At 37.9% G+C, this 9552-nt stretch overlaps 1 protein-coding gene across 1 annotated transcript; it reads left to right on the top strand.

Moving 5' to 3' along the window:
• Positions 1 to 6: 6 nt before the first annotated feature.
• Positions 7 to 9552, top strand: LOC134234617 (uncharacterized). Its single transcript, XM_062716693.1, has 12 exons — positions 7 to 44; positions 198 to 327; positions 508 to 662; positions 1653 to 1731; positions 1840 to 1918; positions 2858 to 3600; positions 6152 to 6315; positions 6424 to 6516; positions 6632 to 6764; positions 7722 to 7876; positions 7976 to 8133; positions 8252 to 9552. The coding sequence occupies exons 2-12, from the start codon at positions 228 to 230 to the stop codon at positions 9066 to 9068; spliced, it is 2676 nt and encodes an 891-aa protein (XP_062572677.1). The 5' UTR covers positions 7 to 44; positions 198 to 227; the 3' UTR covers positions 9069 to 9552.

Genomic DNA, 9552 nt, shown 5'->3' with positions numbered 1-9552 from the left:
GTTACCTTGACAACACAAAAAAGAAAGGCTGGTTACTTAGAAGGGTAAGCACTGAATTATACAACTGTGGATGTGTAAAGCTGTGATGATGCATTTACATGATGTTGTATCTATTGATACCTTGACAGATAACTTGTGTTTTGTGGTTAAAGCTGTGTCTGTATTACATGATGTTGTATCTATTGACACTTTTACAGATAACTTGTGAGGACTCTGACACAGGAGACATGTTTACCTATGACCTCAATGACTGGGTCATCGTGGATGAGAAGTCTGACGGCTGGAGGGAAATTCCTGTCCATTGGCCAGCCCTCCCCATTCCTAAAGGTAAGATATTACATGACCCTCCCTTTTCTCCAAATATGAATTGTAAGAAAGGATTTAATTCTATAGCTTCTCAGCTTTAAATAAGATGTTAGATTTGAATACTAGTCTTTAAACTTAAATTTACATGATGAAACCAGAATTTGATGAATGATAAATGAGAAATGTTATTTTGTATAACAGTGTTGAAGTACCAGGTGATCACCTACCTTGGAGACGTACACAAAGCGGGTACTGACTCTAATGTGTTTGTCTGTCTGTACGGCAGCCTAGGCAGCTCCGGAAAACGACTTCTGAAACATTCCCTGACAAACAAGGACCGCTTCACACAGGACCAGGTCAGTACAATCTAAAACGACTTCTGAAACATTCCCTGACAAACAAGGACCGCTTCACACAGGACCAGGTCAGTACAATCTAAAACGACTTCTGAAACATTCCCTGACAAATAAGGACCGCTTCACACAGGACCAGGTCAGTACAATCTAAAACGACTTCTGAAACATTCCCTGACAAATAAGGACCGCTTCACACAGGACCAGGTCAGTACAATCTAAAACGACTTCTGAAACATTCCCTGACAAATAAGGACCGCTTCACACAGGACCAGGTCAGTACAATCTAAAACGACTTCTGAAATATTCCCTGACAAACAAGGACCGCTTCACACAGGACCAGGTCAGTACAATCTAAAACGACTTCTGAAACATTCCCTGACAAATAAGGACCGCTTCACACAGGACCAGGTCAGTACAATCTAAAACGACTTCTGAAACATTCCCTGACAAACAAGGACCGCTTCACACAGGACCAGGTCAGAACAATCTAAAACGACTTCTGAAACATTCCCTACAAATAAGGACCGCTTCACACAGGACCAGGTCAGTACAATCTAAAACGACTTCTGAAACATTCCCTGACAAATAAGGACCGCTTCACACAGGACCAGGTCAGTACAATCTAAAACGACTTCTGAAACATTCCCTGACAAATAAGGACCGCTTCACACAGGACCAGGTCAGTACAATCTAAAACGACTTCTGAAACATTCCCTGACAAACAAGGACCGCTTCACACAGGACCAGGTCAGTACAATCTAAAACGACTTCTGAAACATTCCCTGACAAATAAGGACCGCTTCACACAGGACCAGGTCAGTACGATCTAGAGTGTTTCTGTTCAGGCATCCCCCCCAGCAAGAGTTTCTGATTGAGAATGATGTGTGTACATTGCTGTTAATGGTAATCAAAGATTGATTTCGTAGTACAGTATAAGTTTTGAATGTTTTATATATAGAATTATTTGTTTCCATTCTGTGTACCCTATAGGTGGACCAGTTTGAAATAGAAGCTGTAGACCTGGGAACCTTACAGAAGGTCGTCATTGGACACGATAGTCTGGGAGAAGGTTTGTTAGACTCAACAGATTCTTCCTTTGATTCAAACTTTCCATTTATTGAAAAAACATACATGAGGACTTTCTCTGATTAAAAAAAAAATTGTTGTGTTTATACAGGATCAGGCTGGTATCTGAAGAAGGTGGTTGTGATGGATTCCATTGATTCTGTGGATAAATTTGTCTTCCCTTGTAATCAGTAAGTCAAGACAATTTGAAGCTCAATAAGGTTTTAGCTTTGATTACTCTGAAACCATTGAAATTTGTGGGGGTCATTGTCATTGGCAATTTTTACTAATGTTTAATTCACTGATTTATGGGGATCTAACTTGATGGTGATATTATATAATAAAAATTTATACAAAGGATTCAATAAAGCAAGACACTGAAAAATATATCTTTCTTGAGGATGTTTGTTCAATAAAATTCATGAACATTGGTACCAACAAAAAGATATATAACATTTTTGAATAAGTTTTCCTATTATATCACAAATGTAATAAGTTTCACTATAAACCCTGAAAAATGCCGAGTCACACCGGAAACAGTTATGTCCGGCCGGAAACAGTTATGTCACTATTTCGATCACATTCACGTGTTTTTACGTTACGCATTTTAGTTCGGGTTCGAGATTTTATGACGTCGGTTGCTAAGCAAAAGTAAACAACACAGCGTATTTCTTAACGTTAAGAAAGCATTTTTGGATTATTTGTGTACATTTTAATGATTTTGAATAAATCTAAATTTTCCTTTAATTTTAAAAATGTCATATAACATATACCACATGGCTTCTCAGGCGACTATACCAGAATATTTGCCCCTCGGTGACAGGAAAGCCCTGGAGTGTTATGTCACCCTCTGCCTTCGGCATCGGGTGACATAACACTCCAGGGCTTTCCTGTCACCTCGGGGCAAATATTCTGGTATGTCACCCTCGAAGCCATGTGATATATGTATAATGTCCTTTCAGTCTTGAGGATGTAATCTGTTTTGTGCTTGTATAAGTCCATTAGGTTTTACCTATATTTATCTTTAATTTATAGCTTGAAATTGTTGTGTATTTGTACAGTTAATTCAATGAGTTTATTTAGGTTATACCTTTATCTTCATTACATGTAAATACTGTTTATCTGTACAGTTGGTTGGATGAGGGAGAAGAAGATGCTAAGATAGAGAGGACACTGCTGTTGTCTGAGGAAGTGGTGTTTGAAGATGACATGCCCCCCACACCACAAGTAAAAAGTCCCTCCCCTGTAGCGAGGCAGAAATCGGTGACACCAGCACCCAGAGAGAAGACCAAGACCCCCACCCCTACTCCAAGGCAGAAAACAAAAACTCCCACACCAGTCCCCAGGGAGAAGTCCAAAAGTCCCGAGCCCACACCACAGGAGAAAGCCAAAACTCCCTCCCCACCACCAAAACAGAAGACAAAGAGTCCCTCCCCACCACCAAAACAGAAGACAAAGAGTCCTTCTCCACCTCCACTGGAATCTCCCTCCCCAACCCTGGTAGTAGCTTCTGAAGATGTGTCTGATAAAGTAGATTCTCCAAAACCTGCTTCACCAGAACAAGAGAAGACGGCCTCACCAGGAGTTGGGGATGATAAGCCGGTGTCTCCAAAACCAAGTGAAGAAAAACCAGAGCCACCCTCAAATGAAGAGGAAAAAGTGAACAAGTCTGACACACCAGAGGACGAGGAACCGACATCAGAGATTCCTGAGAAGATAGACACAGTTAAACCAGAGGACTTGGAAAGTAAACCAGAGACACGGGACGATAAACCAGACGAGATGGAGGTTACAGCTGAACAGACAGATCAACAGACAGCTGAACTGGAGAAAGCAGTAGAAGAGAACAAACCAGCCACACCTGAACCACAAGGTAGATTTATCACCTAGTCACTAATTACCTGGTACTGTAGAAGTCACTAATTACCTGATACCGTAGATTCCTTTTTTTCGCGAGTACTTTTTATTGCAAATGGGCTCTTCAGTGTCAAGGCTCGAGAGTAATTATTCATGAACGGAGGTTTGATCAAGAGCTTTTACACAGAGTGCACCATAAAAATAAAAGCGAGCAGGCTAGATTTCATTTCACGATTGTTGCGTCTCGCAAAATTTTGCAATAAGGCCAAAATAAAATTATAGTTTGTTTGGAATTGCCTCCCGCCTCACTAAAATACCCCCCTCCTGAAAAAATTTTACTGACCAAAAGTAAGAAGATTTTTTTTTTATTTAATCCATTTTTTTTTGCCCATTACATGTATCACATGCACCATACAGAACACTGAAATATTGTCTCAGATCTATGTAAAATGAGGTTTTTTAGGTCACCTGAGTAAACTCAGGTGACCTATTGCTATCTGTTTTCGTCCGTCGTCGTTCGTCTTTCGTCGTGCGTTAACATTTGAACATTTTCAGCTTCTTCTCTGCAACCACTGAACCTATTTCAACCAAATTTGGCACAAAGCATCTATGGGTAAAGGGGAACAAAAATTGTGAATTTCATGATCCCTGCCCCCCTGGGGCCTGAGGGGTGGGGCCAAAATCACTAAAATTATGCAATCTTTAAAAATCTTCTCCTTTACTCCTGGACATCAAGCAGTCAAACTGTTTGCATGATTGTAATCAGCAATGAGTCTTCTACCAAAATTGTGAAATTCATGGCCCTGGGGTCAGGGGTTCTAGTGCTAGGGTGGGGCTAAAGAAGTATGTAGTGAAAATGCATTATTTCTTTGAAAATCTTCTTCTCTGCTCCTGGTTATTAAATAAACAAACTACTTACATAGTTATGATAAGCAAGAGTGCCTCTACCAAAATTGTGAATTTTATGGCCCCAGGGTCAGGGGGTCTGGTGTGGGGGGGGGGCTCTATTGATTATATAGTGAAAATACATGAATTCTTTGAAAGTCTTCTTCTCTGCTCCTAGGTATTAAATAAACTAACTAAGTGCATAGTTATAATGAGCAAGAGTGCCTTTACTAAAATTGTGAATTTTAAAGCCCCAGGGTCAGGGGTTCTTGTGTTAGAGGGGGGGGGCTCTATTGATTATATAGTGAAAATACATGAATTCTATAAAAATCTTCTTCTCTGCTCCTGGTTATTAAATAGATTAACTAAGTGCATGGTAATGATTAGAAGGAGTTCCTTTACCAAAATTTTGAATTTTAGGACCTCAAGGTCAGGGGTTCTGGTGTTGGGGGGGGGCGGCTCTATTGATTATATCGTGAAAATATATGAATTATTTTTGAAAATCTTCTTCTTTGCTCCTAGGTATTAAATAAACTAAGTGCATAGTTATAATGAGCAAAAGTGCCTCTACTAAAATTGTGAATTTTAAAGCCCCAGGGTCAGAGGTTCTTGTGTTGGGGGGGGGCTCTATTGATTATATAGTGAAAATTCATGAATTCTTTGAATATCTTCTTCTCTGCTCCTAGGTATTAAATAAACAAACTAAATGCATAGTCATAATGAGCAAGAGTGCCTCTACCACAATTGTGAATTTTAGGGCCATTGGGTCAGGGTTCATGTGTTAGGGGGGCTCTATTGATTATAGTGAAATACATTAAATCTTTGAAAATTTTCTTCTCTGCTCCTGGGTTTTAAGCAGTTGAATTACCTATATAGTTACGAACAAGGACCGTTATCTTCCAGAATTGTGAATTTCAAGGCCCCAGGGTCAGAGGTACCATAGAGAGGGGGGGGGGCTATACTTATAGACTGAAAATGAATGAATTGTTTGAAATCTGCTCCTAGGTATTAATTAAATTATAATCAAATATTTTTGAAAAGCAAGGATGCCTTTTCAAAAATTGTGCAATGTGTGGATCTAGGCCTAAGGGTCAGGGGTTCATGTGTAGTAGGGGCACTACTGATTATTGCTGAATATTACTAATTAGTTGAAATGTATTTTTTGTTCCTCTGCCTTGTCAATGGGTATTAAGTAACCAAACTAAGAAACTGCTAAGTGTATAGTTATGATGATCAATGATGCCTCTATCAAAATTGTGAATGCCATAGCATCTGGCTTAAAACATGAATCAAATTCAATCACTGGAAAGTTGTTGCATAATGCTCAGGTGACCTATAAGGCCCATGGGCCTCTTGTTGTTGATGGTAGATACTTTTTTTAAAAGTCAGAAAAAATGCTTTTACTGTTTACTGAGATTTTTATCAAAAATTTAAAATTTATCTTCAATTAAAAAAAAATTATTTCCCTCCCTCCCTCCTGGGTCTGAAACCCTTCAGGCGGCAATTCCAAACAAACATATTTTTAAGGATGGCCTAATTAATTAGAAGTGTATATTTAGGAATCTACAGTAATTAACAGTGTACTGAATGTTGTACAGATAGATTGTTGAAGGTCTAAATAACTAAATATGATTTTTATTACGTCACCTATTCTGACTGATAATGCCGTACTTCCTCACCAGAGGGCACTGTGAAGGTTTACGTGACAACTAGTGCAGCCCCAGACTGCGGAACCAATGACCAAGTGACCTTGACCGTGTATGGAGATGCAGGGAATTCTGGTCCCCTCAGCTTAGGGGAACCAAACAAGGGGTATTTCCAGCCAGGACAGACGGATGAATTCTTAGTAAGTCTAAAATTAACACTTGGTAATTTTTGCTTACTGTTTGATTGAAGTCCTCCATTTTTTTGACAAGGGTATCCCATCTGAGATTGACACTTCTACTTTTTGTAGGTCAATTTTGACACAGAAGAACTGGGAGGAATCCGTAAAATCCGGATTGAGCACGATAATCCGCACACACAGTCTGGATGGGGTCTGGATAAGGTATTGTGTATTAGATATTTATCTTTCACTTTCATTGAACATAAATTGGATAGAATGAACTTTCATGTTATTAATTAAGAGTTTGTTCATGTTTGTTTTGTTTTTTTTTTTTTAGGTTATTCTGCACAACCTAAAGTCTGATGAGAGATACGAGTTCCATGTCGGTAAACTTCTGTCCTTCTCTGGTGAATACGGCGACATCGCAGTGGAGGTGCCAGCTGAGAATGACTCCCACGACTTCTGGCCAGGTACGTAGAATGTCGATGATTTCTATAAGGGCTAATGATCAATGAACACAAAGAGTCTTACTGGCCCTGCCATATTTTGAATAACTCTGCCAATCAGCATCTTTGATGAATTTCTTTTTCTTTCAATGTTTGTTTCAGGTTTTGGTAAGGAAACAAATAAAGTCAATTATTATAAATTATTTATGTAATAATTAAGTAACTGTTAACCAATTTCTTCTTGTTATTGAATTCTTTATATTTTCTCCCTTTTCTTTCTACTCATTGTTGTAGAATTTTAAAGTGGTGTTGATATTCTTTTTTGTAACTTCATGTACCATAACAATTAATAAATCATTATTTCTTTCCATATTAAAAGATATTTTATATAAATATCAACAATTTAGATCAAGGTTTAGTTTCAGTTGTTATTCACAATAGTTATAATGTTCTACAGGACATTACCTAATAAAGAATCTAATACATTATCCACTAGCTTATCTGAGTTCACCGTTACTCTTTGAATACTATGTACGTACTTTTTTCCGTTGGGTCATTATTCCACGGAATCATAATATCTGTTTATTCCCCAAGTAGAAAATTATGCAGATATCCTATACTGTCACTCTATGCCTTACATTATTATTAAGTATGCTTGGACGAATTTCTGTGTAAAATTTGTGTCACTTACTTAGCATAAAATAATACCACATGGAAAAAGTACTTCTACAGTAAATCACACTAATATTTTGTCCCTTGTTTCATTTGACCAAATCCTTATCCTGCCCAGATGTATTTTGTTCACATTAATTTATTTTACCTACAAAAGTCAATAAAGAAAGATGATGCATATTTAAATGAAATGGAATTACATTATTTGAAAGAAAACACAAGCCAGCTCAAAATTTTATACAAACAGGCTTGACGTACATATAAATCTGCTGTTTGATAACATGAATAATTCAGCTTTATCTTCTTCAGTGCGCCATTATGTGGTTGCCGTGGAGACAGGAACAGAGGAGAATTCTGGGACAGACGCCACAGTTCACATCACACTATTTGGGACTCTGGGGGACACGGGCAGGCGCTACCTAATCAACAACAAAGAACAAAACAAGAAATTCAGGACGGGAAAAGTTAGATTTCTTTGTTTACTCTTTAGACAAGTTACAAGAGTTCTGGGGATATACATATTGCACATATATTTGACACATTTGAATGATCTTTTATTTTAGGTCGACACATTCATTGTTGAAGCTGTTGATCTAGGACGCCTGGAAAACATTATAATAGGGCATGATGGGAAGGGTTCGGAAGGGGCATGGTTCCTGGAGAAAGTGTCTGTAAAAGAGGGAGTTGATGCCAAACACAAATATATCTTCACATGTAACAGGTAAAGATACCCAGTGGGTATAGGAGAAAAAGACACCTGTATATGAAATATTCCTGTATAATGATAGAGAGTCAATATGTTTGTTGATAACGACTCATTGAAATCTTTCCATTCACAGCTGGTTACAGGATGAAGAGGACTACGGTATTGTGGAGGTCGAGCTTTACATGGACAGGATGGAGAAGGAGAACTCTAACTTACAGAAACAAAACCTGAATACTGTTGATGGGGAGGAATCCAAGGCAGATGGCGGGGAAGAATCAAAGGGGGAAGGAGGGGAAGAATCCAAGGGGGAAGGAGGGGAACAGGGGAAGGGGGAGGGGACTAATGAGGACATGAGGAGTATAGAGGGTGGGGGAATAAAAGAGGATGAAGTGACTGATACAAAAAAGGATGAGGAGATAAAGGATTCTGCTACAGAGAGTAGACAGGATGAGGGAGTGACTGAGGATACAAATAAGACTGAGGACCAGAAAATCATCAATGAGGACAATAAATCTGGAGTTGAGGACAAAACCAAAAGTGAAAATAAGAATAGTGTCCCTGAGGACCATGATGTAGATGTTAATAAAAATGAAAGTAAGGAAAAAACAGAAAGTGAAAGTAAGAATAGTGTCCCTGAGGACCATGATGTAGATGTTAATAAAAATCAAAGTGAGGACAAAACAGAAAGTGGAAATCAGAATAAAATCAATGAGGATGATATAGACAATGATAAAATAAATGAGGACATGAGTAAAACCAGAAATGGGGACCAGAGAGAAGTTACTGAGGATATCAATGTAGACAGTAAAACAGAAAGTGAGGACAAACAGAAAACTGAAAGTGAGGACACAAAGAAAACAGAAAGTGAGGACACAAAGAAAACTGAAAGTGAGGACAAAAACAAAACTGAAAGTGAGGACCAGAATAAAGCTACTGAGGACAAAAATTGAGACAAAGAAGAAGGATATGATCTGTTTCTACAGTAGCATATTATCCTCTGGTTTTATGTATGCACTTCACTATGCAATCCTTTGTTCTATGTCACAATACTTAGCAAACACTCTAGTGCCAAATGATATTTCTGTCATGTCCGTTACAACAGAGTTTCATCCTTCCAGAGATGTAGCCTTGCCATAGTTATTTACCATTAAATTTTATTTTTTTTTTACTTCATGAGTAACAGTTTTGTATATCAGTATCTTGCTGTGATAATCAAAATGTCTGTGATAAAAGGGTCTGTATTCTGATTTATATTTTTATACAATAATTTTTATTAAAATTTGACCACCGATCTACTTATAGTATTTTTGTCATCAATCTCATTTTCTTTCCTGTGTATAATTATATGTCATTTTATGTTTTAATATTGTATGCTAAGTATATCACATTAATTTATATTTATAAACTTTGATTATCTGGTAGTAGCTAATAATT

The sequence above is a fragment of the Saccostrea cucullata genome, unplaced genomic scaffold (genome assembly GCF_032062105.1).
Source record: "Saccostrea cucullata isolate Sc308-1 unplaced genomic scaffold, CSIRO_AGI_Scuc_v1 ctg3916, whole genome shotgun sequence".
In the NCBI taxonomy this organism is placed as follows: domain Eukaryota; kingdom Metazoa; phylum Mollusca; class Bivalvia; order Ostreida; family Ostreidae; genus Saccostrea; species Saccostrea cuccullata.
This window is presented reverse-complemented; position numbering and strand designations above follow the sequence as displayed.

What these genes read in the sequence shown, in the direction of transcription:
- LOC134234617 (XM_062716693.1), top strand. Translation starts at nt 228, where the DNA reads ATGTTTACCTATGACCTCAATGACTGGGTCATCGTGGATGAGAAGTCT. An exon ending in AGCCACACCTGAACCACAAG is followed by an intron (nt 3,601 to 6,151) that starts GTAGATTTATCA and finishes CTTCCTCACCAG; the next exon opens with AGGGCACTGTGAAGGTTTAC. An exon ending in AGAAATTCAGGACGGGAAAA is followed by an intron (nt 7,877 to 7,975) that starts GTTAGATTTCTT and finishes CTTTTATTTTAG; the next exon opens with GTCGACACATTCATTGTTGA.